This window comes from Struthio camelus, chromosome 8, assembly GCF_040807025.1.
Source record: "Struthio camelus isolate bStrCam1 chromosome 8, bStrCam1.hap1, whole genome shotgun sequence".
Classification (NCBI taxonomy): Eukaryota; Metazoa; Chordata; class Aves; order Struthioniformes; family Struthionidae; genus Struthio; species Struthio camelus.
The window spans coordinates 8,658,487-8,679,746 of NC_090949.1; the positions used below are offsets into that span (position 1 = coordinate 8,658,487).

General features: G+C 56.4%; 2 protein-coding genes across 3 annotated transcripts; one reads left to right on the top strand and one right to left on the bottom strand.

Moving 5' to 3' along the window:
* Positions 1-589: 589 nt before the first annotated feature.
* On the bottom strand, positions 590-4,068 carry MYOC (myocilin). Of its 2 annotated transcripts, none has more exons than XM_068952040.1 (3): positions 3,378-4,067; positions 3,076-3,195; positions 590-2,171 (listed from the first exon to the last, which is right to left on the bottom strand). In XM_068952040.1, exons 1-3 carry the CDS (start codon positions 3,850-3,852, stop codon positions 1,387-1,389), a joined length of 1,380 nt encoding a protein of 459 aa, XP_068808141.1. In that variant the 5' UTR covers positions 3,853-4,067; the 3' UTR covers positions 590-1,386. The 2 variants fall into 2 exon arrangements, with proteins under 2 accessions (XP_068808141.1, XP_068808140.1); XM_068952039.1 differs by having other exon boundaries at positions 596-2,174; positions 3,378-4,068.
* Positions 4,069-4,790: 722 nt separating this feature from the next.
* Positions 4,791-19,535, top strand: VAMP4 (vesicle associated membrane protein 4). The gene is made up of 8 exons (XM_068952041.1): positions 4,791-4,913; positions 5,194-5,306; positions 7,941-7,987; positions 8,359-8,409; positions 15,934-16,034; positions 16,915-16,994; positions 17,787-17,838; positions 18,865-19,535. Exons 1-8 carry the CDS (start codon positions 4,847-4,849, stop codon positions 18,891-18,893), a joined length of 540 nt encoding a protein of 179 aa, XP_068808142.1. The 5' UTR covers positions 4,791-4,846; the 3' UTR covers positions 18,894-19,535.
* The last annotated feature ends 1,725 nt before the right edge of the window (positions 19,536-21,260 follow it).

Sequence of the window (21,260 nt, forward strand, 5' to 3'; positions counted from 1 at the left end):
GCGCGCATGGCCCCCCTGCTCTCCCGGCCTGCCAAGCAGGAGTCGCGGTGTGAGGGGGTGGCCGCCGGCCACCCCCCACACCCCCCCTCACCAAGGCGTTTCGGGAGGGCTGCGAGCGCCTCGGGGACTCACCGGGGGAGCCCGCGTGACGCCGGGGCTGCCTGCACCGTGGGGGTCCCCCCCCCACCCTCTTGTCTCCCCCCTTCTAGAACGGGGCCCGGGGGGGGGGGGGGGACCGGTCGGCAGCAGCGCTGCAGCGAGAGGCCTCCCACCGCCTTCACCCCGGACCCCGCTCCAGGGGGCCCGCGGGGGCCCCGGCCTGGGAACGGCCCTCGTTGTAAGCCTGCTGCCAGGGATGGAGGCCAAAAGGAAAAAATCCTGCGTCCCGGAGGGACGCTCCGGGCCGGGCCCCCGCTTCATCCGGCCGCCAGCGCCACCCCCCTCGCCTGGCTTTAACGCAGCGCGTTGCCCCCCCCCACCCCGTTTCCCGGCCGCCGAACCCTATTTCTGGGGCCTGCCAAACCCCGCAGACGGCGCAGCCCCGCTTCCCGCCGCCCTGCGGGAGCTTGGAAAGAGGGACGCGCGGGCTGCGGCGGGTGGGTGATGTTTATTGCGACGGGACCGGGCAGGCTGTGCCCCTCTGCGTCGGGGCTGCTGGCGCCCACCCCCAGGCGCCCGGGGAGGGGCCGGGGGGTGGGGGGGGGAATCACCCTTCTACAGCATTTTTACAATAAATAGTTAAAAATGCATGCTCTTAAAACAGCGCGGGGCGGCTACAGGCGACGCGAGGGTGTCTAGAGCGATGCGGCCGAGGGCGGCGGGAAGGTGGTGGCGGGATGCTCCATCCTGCTCTGCTGAGCCCGCGCTGCGTCTGAGCCATCCCTGCTCCAAACCGGTGCCGGCGAGCGGCGCCAGGGCTGAGCTGAGCTCCCCCAAACGGCTCCTTGCGCGGAGGTCGGCGCCGCTGCACGCCGGCCCAGGCCCGCTGCGGAGGACGGAGTTGTCCTGCCGTCGCCGCCCGTCCAAACCTGCTGAGCCCAGGGAGGAGCGTTTTGCTGGCTCCACCGAGCGCCGGAGAAGCACGTTGTGTCGTCTTCCCGCGGTCGAGCGTGACCCAGCTTTGCAGAAGGTGCCAGCGGACGCGTTCGTGGCGCCGGGGCGGTCGAGCGGAGTAGGGGCAGCTTCGGCGAAGGCTCCCAGGGGCGGCGGCGCTCTGCCGGCGGGCGGGAGTCAGGCCCGCGCTCGGGGAAAGCTGGGGAGCAGCGCGGGGTGGGGTGCGTGTGCGCGCGCGGGGTCGTGAGGGCTCAGCCGTCCCCCTCCCCGACCCCAGAGCCCCTGCTTCACGTGAGCGAGCGCGGCACGTCCTCCTCGCGCCCCCCGCGCTGCTCACGCGCGGGCGAGCCGGACGGGGTAGGCGACCATGTGGAAGCTGTCCCACGCGAAGAGCTGCCGCTCCGCGGGGTTGTAGTCCACCATGCTGACGTACTGGTAGCGGTTCTCGAAGGGGATGCTCAGGGGCCGGCTGGTGCCGGTGGCCGTGTCGTAGGAGAAGTTGACTGTGGCGTTGGGGACGGTGTAGCTGCTGATGGTGTAGAGGACGCCGCAGATGATGAAGGCATTGGCCACCGACTGCTTGCGGATGTTGGTCTCCCAAGTGCGCTGGATCTCCAGCGTCTCCGGGTCCAGCTTGGACAGCACGATGGCCCCCTTGGCCTTCTCGGTGCTGTAGATGACCCAGAGCCCCGTCTCATCCACCGCCAGGTCGATGTCCGTGTAGCCGCCCCAGGAGTAGGGGTACTGCCCGTGGTAGCCAGCGCCGGGGATCTCCTTCTCGACCGCGATGGCCTCTCCCTGCAGGTCGTACTTGGCCAGGAGGCGGGAGCGGCGCTGCTGGAAGTAGAGGCCACCGCGGAAGACCACGGCGCCGGTGCTCTCCAGGGCCCGCGGCAGGATGTGCACCTTGGCCGGGTAGCCCTTGCTGAACTGCTCGGCGTCGTCGTACTGGAAGAGCTGGCGCACCTCGGTGCCCACCGTGTCCACGCGCCACGTGGTGGCCCGCGTGAACGGGGGCACGGGCTCCGGGTCCTTCATCCACACGCCGTACTTGCCGGCGATGGAGTCCGCCTGGCCGAAGACGACGGGCTCCCCCACCCACACCAGCTCGCCGCAGCCTGCTTGGGGGGACAGGGAGGGAAAGAAAGGCGTTATCGCTCCGCCGCGGCCCCAGCCGGCGGGGGCGGCGTCTCCCGAGAGGGGCCGGGCAGCAAGCGAGCGAGCGGTGGCGGTGGGGAAAGGTCCTCGAGCGGCATCCCAGCAAGCTCCTTTGGGGCAGGGAGCGGGAGGGCAAAGCCAGGTTTGTGAGCCGCGGCGGCGCGGCGCGCGGGCAGCTCCCTGCGTCTGGCCCCGGCAGGAGCCCTGGGGACAGAGAGGGAAGAGAGGCAGCTGTGAGCGCTGGGGAGGAGGAGGGGGAAGGAGAAAAGAGGGACCTTCGCTTCTGCAGGGGTATTTACAAGCCGCGGTGGAGCCCGCGGAGCCCTTTCACGAGGTGCCGCTGAAGACGTAAGCCAGGAGCCGGGTCGGGCTGGACGCTGCACCCGCGCGGCGCTTGGGGACGGTCCAGCCTGAGTTATCCTATGTTTTTTCCATGCTGCCTCCCCAAGGGGCTGCAAGCTCCGGAGACGGGGTCCGCTGCCCGAGGGGAGGCAGCCTTTCCCGAGCCCCCGGTCGGCTGACCGCGCGGGTGCTGCTTCGCCTGCTCGGAGGCTGCAGCGTTGCCTCGCTGCCCGTTTCGAGGGTCGTGCAGGGCGCCCGCACCCGCGTCCCGTCCCAGCAGCCCCCAGCGCCGCCGCCTCGAGGAGCTGGGGCCGGGGACCTCTCTGGAGACGGGCCCCGTGCTGGCGGCGGGGGATGGCGAGCGGGCAGGGAAAGCCGAGGAGAAGACGGAGAGAGGAGGGCACGAGGCGAAGAAGGCCACGGATAAAGGAGGGAGGCTGCTCGCGGGCGGCGGGGAGGACGGAGGCCGAGGGAAGGCACGGGCGGGCGAGGGGCGCGGGACGGGGACGGGGACGGCCGTACCCGAGTCCTCGGCATCGGGGCGGCCCGGCGCCGTCTCCTCCAGCAGGTGGGAAGCGGGAACCTCCATCCGGGCCGACTTCAGCTCCTGGTAGTCGATGGTCTGCGGGTCCCACGGGGAGGCTGCGGCGGGGGCCGAAGGGGCAGCGCGGGTGGGAACCAGCCCGGCTGCGGGGTGTCACGCTCCTGCGGGGGGGGGGGGGAGACGGCCACCCCGAAACCCCCACCACCACCACCCCCGGGAGCGGGACGGCGGGCGAGGGGGGCAGCCAAGCGAGGTGCCAAGCGCCACCCCGTCCCCTTACCTTGGCCGGAGCCGTGCAGGGCGTCGCGGGGGGACCCGCGGGCTCGGGGCGGGCAGCGGGCGGCCCGCAACCGGGCCAGCTCCCGGGCGCTGCTCTCCAGCCGGCGCCGCAGCTCCTCCTTCTCCCGCTCCAGCCGCCCCTTGTCCTCCTCCAGGCGGGAGACGGCGCGCAGCAGGTCGCCGCAAGCGGCCGGGGTCGAGGGCCGGGCGCTCTGCACCCGCGGGCTCTGGGCCGGCGCGGCGGCGCCCGCCTCCCGGCTCTCCAGCAGGCTCAGGCGGGCGGCCAGGGCGGCCAGCTCGGCTCGCAGCTCCCGCCCGTCGCCGGCCTCGGGGCAGCCGGCCTCGCCGGGGCTGGCCACCGTGAAGGAGTAGGTGCAGCGGCCGGCGGCCGCGCCGTCGTCATCGGCGGCCCCCGGGGCCAGGCCCCCCCCAAACAGCAGCAGCAGCAGCAGCAGCAGGAGCCGGGTGCCCGGCATGGCCCGTCAGCTCCTCCGCGCCGGGAGCCGCCTGCCTCCGCCGCTGCCGCCACCGCCGCCGCGCTCATTTATAGGAGGGCAGAGGGTCGCGGCGGCGCGAAAGGGCAGGAAACTTCCAGAGCCGGGTTGCGGCGTTCGCCAAGCGGCCGCCGGCGGTCCCGGGGGGGCTGCGGTCCTCCCTCCCTCCCTGCCTGCCTCCCCCGGCTCCGGCCTCCCCGGCGGCGCTGGCCGCCCTCCGGCAGCCCGCGGCCAAAATATTTGCTCTCGGGGCAGCGCGCCAGGGCTCCCGCGGCCAGCCGCGGCCCCGGCGGGGGGGCGAGGGCAGCGGTGTCCGGCCGGCCGGCCCCCTGCCAGGGGGGAGCACGAGGCGTTAAGGGTGCCGGCTGCAGCGCCCGGAGGCCGAGCCGAGGGGCTTCGCTCCCCGCGCAAACAGCCCCGTGCGGTCGCCGTTAGGTTTTTAATGATGTTTTGTTTATTGAGTGTTTTTTTTTATTATTTGCCTAGCAGCGAGGGAGGGCACAGCCAGGAAACAGGGCGCGGGCGGCTCTGCGGGAGGCTGCGGGTTGCAGCGGCGCTAAGACGGCCACGGAAAGCGACCTAAGCGAAAAAAGGGAATTTGGGCAAGGGGCGCCCCGGGGCGGGGGGGGGGGGGGGGGGGCGGGCAGGCTCGAGACGAGGGTAACCCGCCCTCCCGGCAGGCTTTGCCTACGTTTGTTTCCCGATTCATTGGAAAATAACCCAGCAAGTCAAAAAAAAAAAAAAAAAAAGGAAAAAGAAATACACGCTTAAAGTCTGAGCGAGCGAGACCCGGGACCGCTCCCGCAGCCGCACGCGCCGCAACGCGCCCCCGGCCGCCACGGCGCCCCGCCCCCGCCGCCGGCCCCGCCCCCGGGGCCCCGCCCCCGCCGCCGGCCCCGCCCCCTCGGCTGGCCCCGCCCCGCCGCCCGTGGCCGATCGATAGCTCGGCGCTCGGCGCGGCGCGCCGAGGTGGTCGATGGGCCAGCTGACTCGCCGCCGCGGCACCGGCCATTTCCCGCCGGTGCGGCCCGGAGCGGAGCCCGGTGAGCGGCAGCGCGGGGGGAGGAGTGGGGTGGCGGCGGCGGCTCGCTGCGCAGCCGGCGGCAGGACGCCCCTCTCGGGGCGCCGCCGACGCTGCCGGTACTGCGCGGCAGGGGCGAAGGCACCTGGAGTCGGCGGCTCCCCCCGCTCCCGGTGCCGGTTCACCCCCCCCCCCCCCCCAGCAGCGACCGGCGCCCCGCGGCCGCCTGCCCGCGGCGGAGGCCGGAGGCGGCGGCCCAAGGCCCGGGCGCGGTCGCAGACCCTCCTTGCGTTGCCTTCCAGGGTGGTGCGCTCCCGTCGCCGTTCCCCCCCCCCCCGCCCTCACCACCATGCCACCGAAATTCAAGCGGCACCTGAACGACGACGAGGTCACGGGCTCGGTGAAGAGCGAGCGGGTAAGCGGCCCGCGGAGCCCTGCCCGTCTCGCGTGGGGGCGCGGGGGAGGCGTTTTACGGGGGTGAAGCTCGAGGTGGTGCTTCGGGCATGCACCTTCCCGTGTCCGTGATGCCCCGTGGAAACCTTCCCCCCCGCCCCGTGGGGTCTGTGTTCCCTCTCGTGGGCTGCCGGGCGGCTTTCTGGTGGGGCGGGAGGCAGGTTCGTGCTCTGGGATCTCTCCCCTTTTCTGAGAAGGGCGCTAGCGGCCTCGCGCCCCCGGCAGGGCCCCGGCGCTTCGTTGGTGCCTCTGCCCCGCGTTCGTGGGCACCCTCCAGAGGCTGCCACCTGGACTGTACTGCGTTTTAAAGGAAGGTGTTGTCCTTCGGACAGCTGTGACTCCCCTACAGCTTTGGCGGCATAACTCTCTTCGCGCGCCTTGATGGAGCGATTTTGTTATTCTGCGTTTGTCACCTGAGATGCTCCCGCGGTTTGGGAGGAAGAAGGTGATTGCGGTTTACCTTGCGATGTTTGTACGAAACGGCGTTTGTCGTCTGCCGAGGTAGGCTGTTATTTATGTAGCAGCCCCCGCGGCGCTCCTTACGGAAGGTGGGTAGGTGTTAACAGGCTGGCTGGCAGGTGCTTGCTTAGGCAGCGCGCTTATGTGATGTGGTGTTTGCAGAGCTGGCGGGTCGAGGGAGGCTGTGCAGCACGGATCTCCTCTCCTGGAATCGCTCTGCTGTATTCGCAGCGCTTTTCTGTAATTGGCCTTTTTGCAATTCTGAAGATCCTGCCCTGTGGTGGAACCCCAAGATTTACCTGAGTTACCCTGTGCCGTTAGCTGCCAGGCCAGTTCAGGGTAAGTTATAGCTCCCCTTGCTGAAAGGGCTTGTGCTACCGTGGCATTCGGTCAACAGGTCCCAGAAGCCAATATCACCGTTGATAACGAAATTTTGATAATGAAGGGACTCTCCGTGCAGTTAATTTACTCTGTATTTTTAAAAACAAAACCAACTCCAACAAACGGTGTCTGTTTGGAGAACTTGCTTCAATTCCTTCAGGTCGCATTTACCACTGCGAGAACCCAGTGTGCTCCTGTTTCCTGATGGGAGCTGCCTCTAGGGAAAGCTTGTCCTGGTCACGTCGCAGCTCTCTTTCCCCAAATAGCTGTCTGAAAGGCTCGTGTGAAGTTACAGTGTGGTGCTCTGCTTTACAGATGAATTTTTTTCCTGTCGCTAAGGTCCCTTTACGTTCCAGGCTTTGAAATATGGGTCAAAATGGTACACTTGCCTGTTTCAGGCTAAGTGCGTTCACCTTGATGTGCCCATCCTGGGGTCGTGCAGTGCTGAAACCAAGTTTTGGCTGTAGTCTAAAACGTTGCTCCGGCTCCTGCTCCCTGTCGGTGAAATGAGGATCCTGTGCTGCCAAGAGCAGTTCACTCATCCCTTGAAGGAAGTGATGGCTTCAGCTCATGCATGTTCTCACAGGTTGCTTAAGCTGACTGAGCAAATATGACAAAGCTGAAACGTAGGTAGGCTTCAAAATAAGAGCATTGCATTTGCAGGTGGGAGCTCAAATTTATGCATGGGGGAAGCAGCATCTGTTGGTGCCGTAACGATAGAGTCTGATGTGTTGCTGGGCCCACACACGTAGGGTGCCACATCCCCTCTTGATTATTTTTAATCCTAAGCATCTGTGACTGGGACCCCTCAGCCTGAGTGGTGAATTCCTGTTGCCACGGTATGAGAGAGGAACTCTCATAATACCTTCCTAGCCCAAAACTTTTGGGTGCAAGTGGGATTGTGAGGCTGACTTTAAAAATCAGCCTTTGTACCAATTGGTGAGGTGTGGTGGAACAGCAAATCTGAACGCAATGAACTGCTGAAGAGAGCAAATCGGGAGATGTGCGTGGTCCCTGAATCAGGATGTGCGTTTGGGCAGGAAAAAGGAATTTGTTCTCTCAAATCCTGTCCCCTTCTGAACGTTACGGGAAGACATGTGCAGGAGGATGAGTCCTTCAGTGTGAATCAGAACAGGTAGCAGAGCACTCCTGCTTTCCGCTCTGTCTGCAGCCTTCACCTCCTTGTGCAGGTCGGAAGGGCCAACCCGCCCGGACGTGGCGTATAGGGGAGGCCAGAGTCTGTTTCAATGTTATTGTCCTCCTTGAATAGGCTGTCATCAGATGACTGCAAAAACAGCATCCTCTGAATCAGCAATAGATCCGACTTTCCATGTGGATGAGATACTCCAGGTAGTTGCAGGTGATACAGAAGTTTTGAGCTGCTACTTCTGATTGAGCATAGTGCTTTGGATCCTTCCTGGAGCCGAGAGGGCTTTCCCACCCCAGCTGGCATGAGCAGGGACTCTGCCTGCTGTTTTCCAAGGCAGGGTTCAACATACTGGTGGACTGGCCGCTTACTTCATCGTGGGAAGGTATACGGATGCTTGGAAGAGAAGTAGGATCTGAAGCTACATAGGAACCTGGCAGTTGATGCGAACCTGCTTTGGATCAATGGCAGTGATGTGAGAGTTGTCCCAAAGCAGAGCTGCGTAGCAGCCTGTATTTTAGAGGTGTGTGCTTGTGTCCTAAGGTCTGGAAACGTGTGTGTGAAATGGCGGATGCTTATTGACGCGATGGGTTTTTTCTGTGTTTGCAGAGGAACCTTTTAGAGGAAGATTCAGATGAAGAGGAAGACTTTTTCTTGTGAGTTTCTGCATGGGTGTTGTAGGGAATGGGATGTCTTAACTAACTAAAGATCTGAGACTGCAGGTGCTGAAAACCAAAAGCTGCTCCTTGCCAAACAGGTGAGGGCTTACTGTTATCAAAGCCTTTGATTCCTTGGAGATAATCTCCCAGAGCCTTGGCAGCAAGCATGAATGAAGACTTTGCAGGTGTGACCTGTGTAAAACTGGGGCACCCCACATATTAAGATATGGGAGGGACTGATGAGGGGCATGAGAACAAGCCTCCTTCCACAAGGCATTGGTTCTCTTTGGCCGATCTTTGAGTTCTCTGGTTTAAATATATGTTTTCATTGCATCTTCCCTTATTATTGCTCTCTTTCCTGCTTACAGGAGAGGGCCGTCCGGACCGAGATTTGGACCCAGGAATGACAAAATCAGGCAGTAAGTTCTTGTTCCGCAGTGTCACATGGATAATATTTTATTCTGACATTACAAGCTCCTGCTGCTCTCTTACTGGAGTATGCCTGTGTAGTTCCGAGTATGAGCATGGCTTGTGCTTTGTTTCTCCTCCTTGTGGTTTCCTGCCCTACCTGTCTTCAGCTAAGGGAAATCCCAAATTTGATTCAAGCTATCCAGGAATTGTGCATTAATACAAGCAAAGGGATAGGATTGCAGCCCAGTAGCGCTGTGGAGTTTCCGAAGCCCATGCTATATTCTGGTGCTAAATTCTGGTGCTAAACTATTTCGTGTTTTTAACCAGTCTTTCTGGAGCATTAACCCTGAATTTTAAACTTGGGCTAGCTCACTGCTCATCTACCCTTTGTTTTTATTGTTTCATTGCTTCTTCCTTCACTCTGGAACTCCATCCTCAATGTTTCAAGAAAATGAGCAGTCAGGAATAGGTAAGGACTGTTTTTCTCGGGCAGCTGCTGGTCTTCTGGCCTCTTCTCCTCTAGGAGAAAACTTTATCTGGATGACTTAGAGATGAGCAATGACTCAATGGGGTCAAAGCAGCTGGACAAACAGGAAACCATTACAGCTGGAGGAGGATTACTGGCTGCAACAGAGTAAGAGAGGAGAAACAAACACCCTGGTAATAGGGCAAGAAGGAAGGAGGAAACACCTTGGATCCTTCTCCCAGCAAGTCATTTCCTGGATGGTGCTTGTGCTGAGCTCCAGTTTGCCCCACAGTTTCCTATTAGGAAAGTGATGGTGGCCCTTAGTGGAAGGGAGAGGATATTCACAGACCCCTGGGTTGCTGAACCTTGCTTGTGCTATGCTGATTCCTTTGCCTGCAGCCCCAGTGCCAAAATAGAAATCTGTGGGAAACTGATGACCAGGTGCTTAACAGATTGGGTCATTTTGCTTGCAGCCTTGGAGTCGCTCTTCATTGGGATTTTTTTTCACGCCAGGAAGAAGCCCAAACAGCTCTGGAATGACTCATTGCCAACGTCAGCTATAGGCAATGCTTGGTCGTGTGCCTGCTTACCATGTTATCTTGAGTCACAAGGTGCACTTGAGTTACAGAGGAGACAGGGCGGTGGTCACTCTGCCCTGAGTTTACAGGGGGTCTCCGCTCCCTCTGGTGCGGTAGGATGCTGTTAGTAGAGCCAAACTCTTTGTTATAGCAAGCTGGTGTGGAGAAAGCTTCCTTTCTAGTGCAGTGCCACACTGGTCTGAAGTAAATGGGGGGGGGGGGAGGGGGGAAGGATAATTGTCATCTGTGAGAGTGGTGTTCCCTCCCCTTCCCACCCCCCCTGCAACCAAGTGGAGAGGGGGTAATGCCTACCCCTTAGTCCTCCTGTTCCAGAGAAGGATCACAGAGTGTCTTCTGTCTTCCCTGCGTGGTGGAGGAAAACAAGAGCTCTTCTCTTCTCGCTTTCTTGGCCAGCCAGAAGGGAGCAGGGCCTTGGGTAGAGGAGTCATGGGAGTCTGTGGGAGCCAAGGAAGAGTGTGTTTTCCAGGTGGCAGAGGATAGCACAACATCTATGAAGGGGAAGTAACATGAAAGAAGAACTAATCCAGGAGCTCATAGGTTGTACAGCTAGTTCATAGGTGTGATGTGACTAACATCCAACATATATGAGCTTTGGCGGTTGCCTGTCCAGCCATATAATTGTCTGGACCTGCTTTAAGGAATGTTCCTAAACCTTCCCTTGGGGGAACAAGCGGCTACATGTATCTAGGCTCTCCAGGCCATATGCAGTAGTATCTATTTTCTACTTTCATCAGAGGTGGTTGGCATTTGCAGTATGTAGTGATCACTTCTTGTCAAGTAGCTTATTATTACGTTTCTGATCAGACTGACCTTTGTGCTGGATGGGGTGATGCCTGGTCTCATAATGGTACAGATCTCTCTTGTTTCAGCAGAGGAGAGAGTGTTGGGTTGCTGCTGAAGTACTACAAAGAAAATACGTTTCAAGGAGAAATTTGAGTATTTGGAGAGCTGAGGCATAGTTGGGCAAAGCTAGAGAGACTGGAGCTGTACAAGGCTGGAGGGAATAACGTGAAGATAGGTGCAAAAGGGGACTGGGCAGAGGAAGAGGTGATGGGAGCGTGACAGCAAAGGTGTGGAGCATATTCAGTTTGAGAGGTAAGACTGAAAACTTTTTCTTGCTGTTCTTGGCAGCAAAGCTGTGCAGAGACCCTCAGGGCTGGCTCAGCTGCAGGAAGCGATTGTTGAGAATACTGCAGACTTTGGAGGGGAAAGAGAGGAGCTAGAGCCGGTGATAATCGTAGGAAGTGTGACAGTCCCCTCTGTAACATCTTTTGCGCTGATATGCCTGGAGGGTCAGGCTCTGTTGTCCCAACAGCTGCTCAGTTGGACTGGAAGCTCCCATGTAACTAAGTGGGGTCCCTTAGCCTCTCTGATGTCTCCCCATCCCTGGCGCTATTCGGGTTGGAGCTGAAAGGTATTTTTTATCAGGGTTTTATCCTTTTCCCCAAACAGGGGAAAACAAACAGCTGTAACAAACAGGTTAAAAAAACAAAAGAGCTGATCTCTCTTCTTCTCTGCCACTGCTTAGAGGCCTTATGAGAGGTCCTGACTGTGTGTAGTGAGAGCTGTCAGTGCGTTTGCTGGCGAAGGGGGAAGTTTGTCTTCCACCTGAGTTTCTTTTACTTAGAGTAGGAGTCTGTCATCGCAGGTCATCTTTTCTGCACTATTACCAAAATCTCTCCCTTTTCTGCACTGCTTGAGTTCCTGGAGAGCATGTTCGCCACTGACCTGTCCCCTTTCAGGTGACCGTGCTGCTGGATTAGCATTCCTGCTTGTGCTGGAGATGCAGCTCAGCACACTGGTGCGGTGTACCCACCGCCAGATCTCGGTCCTTGCGACTTCTCTGTCGCGCTGCTCAGGGTGGCCGGGTGCCCAACCCTGCCTCCACTTGCTCTGGGTACAAGTTGCAAGCTACTGAGAAGGGGCAGAGTTTGAGGAATGGCTCAAGGCAAGAGTTGAGGGCTGCTTTCCAGGGCCCGGCTGCCCATTGCAGGAGGATGGGTGTGCTGTGGGTCCTGTAGTCCAGGCTTTCATTTAGAGATGATGCTGAGACTGTGTTGCTGGGCGTCATTGCTGGATATTATCCTTTCAAGGATGAGGAAGCCTCAGGGGAGGCACAAACTGCTTCGTTCCTCACAGCTGTGTTGAAGCAGCGACTTAAAAGCTGTGACTCGTGGCACAGCTCAGCATCGATACCGTCGTCGACTTTAGCGGAGATGCCCATGGGGCAGCGTCTCTGCAGACGGCCGTGCCCCAGTGAGCGACTGGAGGTTGTGCTGTTCCTGCTGCAGCTGCGCCGGCCTCCTGCCTTCGTGCTAGCTGCGCAGCTTGGCTCTGTCTCCCGTTCCCTTTTTTCTGGATTACTGCCACAACAAGGGGTGTTTAGGTGTAACTTTCCCCAAAATACACAGAGCACTATTAATGGCAATGCGTAGCCTGGGATGGAAAATAGAAGTGTGTCACGCTGTTTCCAAGCAGCCAATTTAGAGATAGCAGCAAGTCTTGAGCAACAGGTCCTGCAGGGTGCCGTGGCCTGGTTGTGGTGTTTGAAGCATGCCGCGCTGTTGTTAGCCCCACAGCAGGACCGGCACATGGAGTTTCTCAGTAGTTGACCCAGTGGGGCCGAAACGGGAAGGCTTATTCCTCCTGCTCTGAACCAGGCAAGGCACACGACAGCAAAGACGAAACCAAGTTAAACACCAGTGGATCTCTTGTTGTTGCTTTGACTGGCGTGCAGTTACTGTCCTTCTTAAAAGCCGCGTATCTGCTCGTTACTATGGAGCAGGGTTTACGGAGACGTACTTTATGCTTTTGTCTTACTCCCTTTCTTGGCAGGTGTTTATTCTACTTTATTTCTCTTGGAAATCTGGCAGAGTACAGATGTGGGAGTGAAATACGTGAAATGTATATGCCAGAAGCCAACAGCTCCCTGCAGCAAGTGTGCCTCTTATTAGAGGATTCATTCTTTCTTGCCAAATGAAATGAGGAAGTGTTTTGTTCTTGATATGACTTGAGTTTCCAACCTCGAGCATGCAAAACTAGTAGGAATTGTTGAGTTTGCTCTGAGAGAGCACGGCTAACGCGCAGATCTTTCAGCCCTTTCTCAGAGAGGCGTTTCTTGCAGGAGCGATGGATGAGGGAGAGCAGAAAGCGCAGCCTGGCTACCGGTGGCTGAGGCACTGTGTGGGACCCCGGAGACCAGAGTTCAGCTCCCTGGCTCAGTCCTCTCCTTCCTGCTTATTCCTGGGTTCTCCCTTAGTTCGATACCAAGGGTATTTGGGTGCTCAACTGACTCTGCTCTCAGTGGAAGTTAAACACCTCGGCATCTATGAGGGTTCGGGCCTTGATTTCTCCAGGTCTCTGCTCCCTATCTCTGAAATGCTTCATTTTTCTTTGCTGGGGACTAACAGCATGACCAGGCCACAGATAAATAGCGAAGGCGCATGGTGTTTGGCGTGTAGCTCCCAGCTCAACTGAAAAGAGGTGGGATGCTGAGATGCAACTTGTGCAGTGTGATCTGAGCTCCACAGAGTCTCCTAAATACTGCTACACAGCAGAGCAGCTTTAAGTTACCCGCTTACCCCAATTTGCCTCTAATGTTTTGGGGTACCTTGGACTGCAGCAGCATCACTGCAGCCTCTGAACTGTGCTGGGTGGGGACACCAGTAGCATTGCATTGCGCTGCATTTTCCTGTATGTGTTGCATCCTTGTGTGCTTCCACTTGTTAGTCGCACCAAGAAGCTTGGTTACGAATCTGTTGTGGGAGGAAATCTTTATTTTGAAGCCAGTAAATGGTTTTAGAAATACTTGCATCCCGAAAACGTAGTCTTCTGCCTATAAAACTGATGTTAAGGCCTTGGAGTTTTTGCCAAGTTAGCTCGTGTGGGAAAGCAGATGTTTCTGCTTTTCCTCTCTCGCCCTAAGCGTGGCAGCTGTAGCCGAGTTGCTTGCAGTTCTGAGCTTGACTTGCCCGTTGCGCCTAGGTAAGGAGCTTCCCTGGCAGAGCGTGCCTCCTTTCTGCCAAGGCGCTCGCAGCTCGAGGGAGGGGGCGAGGGGCTATGTACATCCCACGTGGGACTGGCGCCTTTGCCCCTCCAGCTGGCAGGGATAAAACATGCTTCCTGGGCAGCAAGTGGTTCCTCGATGCCACCTTCATCTTCTGCGTGTGCTGGACAGTGGCAGCTCTGCCACTCGCCTCTTACCTGGTAAAACGAATGGCAGACTGAAAAAATTTCTTGGTCGCAAGACAAGTTTCTGCTGAGAGATGCTTGGGGGTTACCCAGGCCTTTCCCCATGCAGATAAGAAACTCCTGACAAGCGACCACCTGTGAGGTGGAAGGCAGGAACAGCCCCTGCGCATCCCAGCTGGGTGTGCGGAGACCCACTGCTCCCTCGGGTGGTCTGACACAGCACGGGAAAGGCCAGGTTCTTTTTTATGCCGTCGTAAATAAAGCAAGTGCGCTGCTGGAGTCCAGCATGTGCCATATGAGGGCTGTTGAGTCAGAAATTGGCTTCAGAGGGTTTGTCTGACTTGTCCAACTCCAGAAGCCGCAGTGCAGTGGCTCTATAAAGCCTGACCTGAAATGCCAAGCTGGGAAGCCCCTCCATATTGCTGCCTTCCCAGCTCTTGGGAAGGAGAAAAGCAAGGAAGGACACTAGAAGAAAAGGTTTGTTTTTGGAATGATAAGTAAATGCGTGCAAGGCATAAGCTTTCCCACTGAAACCACTAGTGGTCGTTGCAGCCGCTCCTCACGCGTGTCTCTCTGTACAAGTGACTGCTCAGTGAGAGGCTGTGAGGGAGGCAGGAGAACTAGGTCAGCAGGAACCAGAAGTGGGTGACTTTTACCTGGAGGCGTCGTGGCTCGTGGTGAGAGCAGTGGGATGGGGTCCTGTTCCTAGATCTGCAGCTGCCCTTTTGACTGGCCTTGGGCAAGTTGCTCCGACTCATTTGGCCTCGGCTTCCCGGGCTGTGACAGGTTATGCTGTCTCTACTTACCAAGTGCTCTGGGATTAGGTGCTGGATGACGGCTGCCTGTGTGGTAGTGTCGGGTGTGGTGCTAACTCTAAAGACCCTGATTTGGCAAATAGCATCTCTGATTTCTGCATCTGTGAGATGCTGATGGGGAGAAGATCTCCTCAGTGGGTCCAGAGAGGATGAAGAGGTTATCACTGGGTAATCTGGGGAGCAGGAGTGTGGATACTAGGCAGGCGCGAATGACGAGGTGGAAGCAATCCTGCTTTCCCTTGGGGACGCCAGTGGTGCGCTGTTAATAGGAGGTGCCTATTTCCAGTAACGTGGGGGGGAACTGCTGAAGTGGCCTAGCCATGCTGCGTATTTTGTAAATGCTAGATGCGCTTCAGTATTTTTAAAGTAATTACGTGTGTTTAATCAATGCAACCTCAGAAGTCAAACATCAGACGTTACGCAGAGCAAGTGTCCTGGGGTTATTTTCTGTGTCATGGCCCTGTGTATAGCATTGCCTCCAAGACGTTGCTGCCGCCGTTTACTTTTTGGTATGTCTCAAACAATGTATCATCTCCCTAGGGCTCCAAGAAATTTCTTATTTCTATCTCCAGGAAAATAAGTGTTTTAGCTCCAAAATACAAACCAGAATGTAGCAGTATTTTTCCACCAGGAGAGTTCTTCTCTCTTACCAATGTGGCTTTTTTATGGAGTGAATAAATGCATTTATAATAACCCTGCGGGTGTGATTTAGGCTACTGTTCACTGACATGACTACCCACAGAGTTGCATAACCTGTAAGAAGTTGGATTATAATAGTTCAGTTTAGTTCATATCAGCTGTTTCTTTACTGTCCCTTTGATAGCCCTGGCAGACTGTGTTTCATTTGGCAACTCAGTTCCTGGAGGTGAGGAGCATATCTCCCTTTGGTCTCACTCCAAGTTATTCAGCAGAAGTGTGGTGCTGAGTTCTGGCATATTTGGAAAGAGGAGGCATGATTTCCCCTTCGATGTGGGCTCTTCTACAGCAGAGGTGCCCACCAACATCCGTCTGCCTTTTCTTACAACCTTGGCGTGTTAAAGGTTCCACCGCTCTCCCGAGTACCGTAATGTCCCAGCCCAGCATTAAAGCTGTTTAAACTCCCAGAGAGATGCATGCTTGGGATGGTGGTTCCTGCACTCATCATGCTTTTGGATCACCATGCCTGCCCCTTGACAGGAGGGTGCCCAAATTCTGCTGACTTTCCAGTGCTCTCTTTGAGCCCATTGTGTTCCCTCACCCTGCCTGGGATTGCCAGAGATTAGCCCTGCCCAGTGCTGCATTGGGGGAGACAAGCCACTAGCTTTCTCAGGAACCTCCCTCCGCTTTTGTCCCCTTTGATCTCGTAGGTGAGCTCCCTGCATCCTGGCAGCCTGTGGGCAGCTCTGCGCGAGGGCTGGTGCTGCAACGTGCACTCGGTGGTGCTTGCTTCCTGCCCCTCACTCTGGCTTTGCTTTGCTCTAGTGTCCAGAACCAGGTGGACGAAGTCATTGACGTTATGCAGGAGAACATCACAAAGGTGATCGAGAGAGGTGAGCGGCTGGATGACCTGCAGGATAAATCAGGTGCGATGCCAAATGCAGTTCCCATCTGTCTGTCTTTTCCCCCTGCATCTCTTCCCCTTTGCTGGGCAGGGTTACCAGGTTCCAATTCAGAGAGTGCCTGAAGGCAGACTTGGCCCTGTTCCATAAGGGCTTTTCTTTCCATCCTTCCTAAGAATAGTGGTTCCCAGCCTTGAGCTGCAGATCTAGCTTTCTGCCTACGTTTTCCTCTTTCCACTTTTACCTTCTGCTGCTCTGCACAGCCCCAGCCCAAGTTCACTGGTGCCTATAAGTTGCTGGTTGGTGCCTCACCTTGGCTTGGTTACTCAGCTGCTGGGGTCTGGGTATCTGGTCACCCCTCAGCAATGGATCCCTCCTCTGTCACTGCAACTGTCCTTCAACCTCCTCTCGTGTATGCAGCCGCCAGCTGGTATTGAGCTGTCCTGATTCATATGTGGTCTCAGTCGAGCCCAGTGGACTGTTACTGCAGTGATATGGGACCAATCTTATAAGAGATTTGGGCATGTAAATGCCAAGGGCTTAGTATGGAGGTGTTTGGATGCTGTGCTCTAGTTGGCCGTTGACCTAGCCTAGACTGGTCTGACTCACAACGGCGCTGAGCACTTCAGCTGTCTGTTTGCTCTGTGGCTTGCGAAGTGCAGTCCCTTCCTCAGAGGGCAGCCGGTGCAAAGGGGGCTCGGTGGGACTCCGCAGCCTTGTGTGTGCTCTCAAGCAAAGGGTGTGGGAATCTGCCATGGCTTCGGTGAATCACGCTGTGGCTGGGTCTCCTCCCCTGTTGCTAAGTTTATCGCTTGAAACTAAGTGGAGTTAGTGGAACAAGTGGATGCTTTGTGTGTGCGCTGCTGAATTGCCTCTTTTCTTTTTTTTTTTTCCTTTTCAACAGAAAGTTTATCAGACAATGCAACAGCTTTTAGCAACAGAGCCAAACAGCTTCGAAGACAGATGTGGTGGCGAGGCTGCAAGGTGAGTGGGAACTGGAACAGGCAGGAGTGGGCTTTTTCATGCAGATCTGTCAGTCCTGGGCTGAACAACAGGGTCACTTCAGGTGCCAGGAAAAAAAAGGGAGCAAATAAGGTGAAGGAAGTGCCTGTCCTGCCTGTGGGTTTGCCTGTAACAGTGTGAACAGGGCAGGCTCAGTGTGTTGGAGGTGCCCCTAGAGATGGTCCGTGAAGCTGGTGTGGGAGCTGGGTGGAGGCAGTTCTCCGGGAAGCCAGGGTCCAGTTAGCTGACCTGGACGCTGGCCCTGTGAGATGAGGAACAGAGAGATGCTATGTTCCTGGCAGGGCAATTCCAGGCTGTCCTCCCTCCTGGCCTGCTTGCCCATGATCCTGCAGGGAGAGCATTTTGGCTCCAAGTTGGCAGGACCCCTCTTTCCACTCTGTTCTGATGAACCCGGGTCTGCCCGGGCCAGGGCATCCCCTCGGCAGGGTCATGAAGGAGTTGCAGCATCTTTTGGGATCTTCTGGGTCAGTTTGTGTACGGTGATGTGCGGACGTGTTTGCCTGCCCTGTTTGTCACGGGAAATAGCTGGCTGCTTGAAATCAGGTACTGCTGGGGCCTCTGGTCTGTTACAGGTCATCTGCGCTCTAGGATGCAGGGGTGGTTACCTGGCCTTCCCCACTAGGGAAAGGAGAAGCTCTGCTTTCTATCTGAACAGATAAGCGTCTATGGGCTGGAGGCCAAAGACCTCCCATTCAGGTAGAAGCAGCTACGTGTGGCATTCCCTGTAACCCATCTTTGTGCTTCCTCTTGCAGATGAAGGCGGTCATAGCCCTGGTGGCGGTCATTCTCCTGCTTGTGATTATCAGTGAGTAGCTTCAAGTCACCCCAGCCATATCTGGCATTGAAATGTTCATGGCACTCGGCACCACGCATGATGCTATAGTGTCATTGGCCCCAGGAGGGAGAGCACCCGAGCTGTTCCTGTCGGGCCCCACGCCGTTTCAAGCAGTAATGTGTGGTGTCTGTAGCCTGAGCCATGGTTCTGCCCTGTGAAGTTTAAATGTGCACGCAGAGGAGCCAGCTGAAACCAAGTCCTACTAACTCTTGGTAAAGAAGGACAGGTAGATACTGTCAAAGCTGTGGTGATCCAGGGTTAGCACCGGCCAATGCAGAGGCCGCATGGCTTGCGGAGGGAGATGGGAGAGTTTCAGGCCAGAGCAATGTCTTGCGAAGGCCTCTGCACATACACAAACCATTTTGCAATGGGTCTGCTCCCAGCAGACGCTCCCAAAGCTGCTGGGCTGCTTAATTATCAGCAAGGAGCTGGCTTGGAGGCTCTGCTGTTGCTCCCTGCAAGTTGGTCCTTTCCTGCTTCTCCTACTTGAATAACTTATAACGACCAGAGTGTGTTTCTTCCAGCAACAAAGTAACACAGCCCTCTGCCTGCTGAATGACATGCTCCAAGGATCCAAGCAGCCCTGCATGGTAGCGCAGCTCTTCCTGTGCCAGTGGTCCTGGAGGGAGGCTTTTCTCCCATCAGCTCTGTAACCGTTCCCATGCTGCCCTTCAGCAAAACCAGCACGGCCTGTTGTGCTGCTGATACGCAGCTGGGAGCGGAAGAAGCATGGCTGACAGCAGGGTGGGAGCACTGTGGAGAGAGAGAGGCTGATGGATAGTCCCATCTGGTTTCGTTTTGGGAAGCTGGAAGTAGATGAAGGTGGAAAGGAGTGTTGTCTAGTGTTGTGCAGGCAGCAGATTGTTTTGGCTGGAGCTTGGACACATGCTTTCCCTGACAGCTGCTTGGTGTTTGTGACTAAAGAAATGTGGGGTTTTCTCTCTCTGCATTTGAAGGCGTGTGGCTGAGAGCTTTTTGTGTGTGTATGTTTTTCAGTACCCATAGTCCTGAAGTACCATTCCTGACTGGGCAGCTGGAGGCTTCAGTGGAGCTGGCTCTGGGATATCCAAACTGCTGTATAATTTAAGTGAAATATGTGTATATAGCTTTGAAGTTGTTTTTCTCAAAGGAGCGAGAAGGTGGTGGCAAGTAGCCAGTTCTAACGGAGCATTTTGAGAACTGCCAAATGACCCTTTTTTTGGTCAAGTATCTGTTCCTGCTGTTAGATCTTTTTTATAACAAAAGGTTCAGTTCCCAAACCACCCATTTTGCTGAATTCTGGGTCTCCGGTTTGGAGCTAGCTACTTGCCATTATCGTTTATCTGTATATACAGTTAAGTTGTAATGATACTTACAGTTTGAGCAGTTCCCCACTGCCTGCTGTGGAGGGCAGAGTGGACTCTGTCCTTTCCTCAGAGCAAAGGAGGGGAAAAAAATCTCTAAAGGGAAATGTACCATTATGTTACAGGGAATCGACTCTTCTGTGGAGAACTGCACGGGTGGTGTTTTTCTCATGTTCAAAAAAAAAAAAAGAAAGAAAAAGAAATAATTAGGTTTTACAAGCCAGAAGACTGATCCTGCCATGGGAATGCATAAGCTCAGTGTTTTCAGTATTGCTGCTTACAGCTGTGACTAAAGACATTCCAGTAAACCTATTTTTGACTGTATGTGTGGAGTTCTTGCATGTCTTTGTAATGTTTTAGGGGTGTTCAGGGCTCTCCACTGTCAGGAATCCCTAGGAAAGGGCTCATTTCTTTTTAAGAAAACACTGAAAGAGAAGACGGTGTAAAACCTAGCTCTCTCGTAGACAGCCCAATGATACAGGAGATACAGCAGGAGTATGACAGCTCTCATGCCCCTTAAATCAGTTCAGGATGAAGGATGAACAGAGCCTGCTTGATATTCAGAGCCCTTCACCCTGCCGTGGTGGTCGTAGTCCTGAACGCTTCCCCCCAACAGGGGGTTGTTCCCAGACAGGTGCACTGGGATGCTTGGCGCAGTAGGACAAGTTTGTGCTCCTGCTGGACAAGCTAGACAAGCCAAGCTCCTCCATCTGCAGGTGGGACTAATACAAAGGCCAGGGGAAGGGGTGCCTCTTGGCGCAAGAGCAGAGCGACCCTCTCTCAAAAACTCCAGGCATGTCTCTGCCTGGAGAGCACTGCAGGGACCTCCTGCAGCAACACGCTTTCAGGAGCTCCCCTCTGAAGCCCTGGTCACAGTGTGGACAGCCTGAGCAAGAGGAGGCTGTGGCAGCCGTTACCTTCACTCCCGGTCTCAGGCATTTGGTGGCATTTCTGTCTGCTCGTTGTCTTTGGGGCCCTCGTTCCTTCTGGCTCTGGGACTTTAGCTGAGATCAGACACTTCTAGTTCTTTTTTTTTTTTTTGCTATCTCTTTGAGAGATGCATTGTCCTGCTTAGCCTGTGATGTTAGCTGATATTAGTTAGTGATGTTAGAGAGGGGAAACAGTACCCCGGAGAACTCCCAGTGCCACCTCCCAGCCTCCTTGTGTGAGCCTGCCCCCAGGATCTTGTGCACAATTTCCACCTGAGTGGTGGTGCTGCTCCATGCAGAGAAGGGGATTAACAGTGAGCAGAGCAGGCTGTTAGATCTGATTACAAGCTCCACTTGCCCGGCTGGTAAGTAGACAGGGCTGTTTCCCTTGGTGGGCCCTTTTTGCTCCAGGAGGGAATCAGAAAGCCAAGCTGGGTTTTTCCTCCTAACATGTAGCCAGGTTTTACAATCCTGAAGGCAAAATAATGCACCCAGTGGAAGGGATAAAAATCCTCTCGCCTATGCCTCTGGCTACTCTCCACCTGCTGGGGATTAAGAGGGTAGATGAAGAGCGGTTGTGTCTTCAGGGGGCTTGCAGGTGTCTCAGGTATCGGATGCCTTCTCCCGCCAGACTGGAAAATTAGTTAACAGCCCTGCAAGGCTATGTAATGCCTGTGCTGTGCTTGGTCTGTACTGCGCGTCAGGGCAGGCTTTATTCCTGCTGCTGGAGAGTCCTGCCAATGCCTCTGGCTTTCCCTGCCAGCCCCATCTTGCCTTTGCTGCTGCTGCCGCTGCCTACAGAAGGAACTTGATGCTGCAGGAGCACGTTGGGACTTCACATCCATACAGGGACCAGGTCTGAGCAAAATAAGCTAGTTTTGCAGTTTCTCGCTAGAGACAAAGCTTGGCCATACAGCTAGGCCGAGGGCCTTAAAAAAGGATACTGGTGGGACCACGGCTTCATGGCAACCCTGCTGTATCAGTTAGGTTGATAAGCGCTTCCAAATTCTGCAGCTATTGTCCTCCCCTCCTTGCTGCTCCTGTGAGCTAAGAGGCAGTTGATGGCTTGGTGCCCATGGGGCAGTTCTCGCCCTTGTTTTGTGCAGGAGCTGCTGGGGAA

Bases quoted from the DNA above. Each gene is read 5' to 3' on its own strand.
- MYOC (XM_068952039.1), bottom strand. From the start codon at position 3,852: ATGCCGGGCACCCGGCTCCTGCTGCTGCTGCTGCTGCTGCTGTTTGGG. The intron at 3,196-3,377 runs GTAAGGGGACGG...CCCCCGCCGCAG, and splicing joins CCTGCACGGCTCCGGCCAAG to CCTCCCCGTGGGACCCGCAG. The intron at 2,175-3,075 runs GTACGGCCGTCC...TGTCCCCCCAAG, and splicing joins CCCCGATGCCGAGGACTCGG to CAGGCTGCGGCGAGCTGGTG.
- VAMP4 (XM_068952041.1), top strand. From the start codon at position 4,847: ATGGGCCAGCTGACTCGCCGCCGCGGCACCGGCCATTTCCCGCCGGTG. The intron at 16,035-16,914 runs GTGCGATGCCAA...CCTTTTCAACAG, and splicing joins TGACCTGCAGGATAAATCAG to AAAGTTTATCAGACAATGCA. The intron at 17,839-18,864 runs GTGAGTAGCTTC...TATGTTTTTCAG, and splicing joins TCTCCTGCTTGTGATTATCA to TACCCATAGTCCTGAAGTAC.